This window comes from Pygoscelis adeliae, unplaced genomic scaffold (assembly GCF_000699105.1).
Source record: "Pygoscelis adeliae isolate BGI_AS28 unplaced genomic scaffold, ASM69910v1 Scaffold77, whole genome shotgun sequence".
NCBI lineage: Eukaryota > Metazoa > Chordata > Aves > Sphenisciformes > Spheniscidae > Pygoscelis > Pygoscelis adeliae.
Window position 1 is genome coordinate 78,940 of NW_008825216.1, and position 557 is coordinate 79,496.

The 557-nt window shown below is 68.0% G+C and overlaps 1 protein-coding gene across 1 annotated transcript in view; it reads left to right on the forward strand.

Moving 5' to 3' along the window:
* Positions 1-140: 140 nt before the first annotated feature.
* The window catches only part of OPN3 (opsin 3), a 21,791-nt gene continuing 21,374 nt past the window's right edge, over positions 141-557 (forward strand). The window contains exon 1 of the mRNA XM_009329149.1: positions 141-492. Coding sequence (XP_009327424.1) covers positions 141-492 — 352 coding nt within the window. The remainder of the gene's footprint in view (positions 493-557) is intronic.

Below are 557 nucleotides of genomic sequence, written 5' to 3' on the forward strand. Positions count from 1 at the left end.
CCCCGAGGGCGCGCCCTCCGTGGGCGGGAAGGCGGAGGGGGCTCCTCCTCCTCCTGCCCTCATTAGCAGTCTGCGATGGGGCTGGGAGCGGTTGGAGAGGCTTAGTCCTGCTCCGGCTGTGCCCCGGCGTGCTGTGAGCCATGCCTTCGGGGAACAGCACGGACACGACGAGCTGCCCGGAGCCCGCGGCGGCGCAGCAGGAGGTGCCGGGCGAGCGGCCCCTCTTCAGCGCCGGCACCTACGAGCTGCTGGCGCTGCTTGTCGCCGCCATCGGCATGCTAGGCTTGTGCAACAACTTGCTGGTGCTGGTGCTCTACTACAAGTTCAAGCGGCTCCGCACGCCCACCAACCTCTTCCTCGTAAACATCAGTCTCAGCGACATGCTGGTGTCCGTCTTCGGCGTGAGCCTTACCTTCATGTCCTGCCTGAGGAGCCGCTGGGTGTGGGACGCCGCCGGCTGCGTCTGGGACGGCTTCAGCAACAGCCTCTTCGGTGGGTGACGGGGCCACGGTGGCCTCACGTCCCCTCCCTGTCCCGCTGGGTCCCTCCTCTCGGCT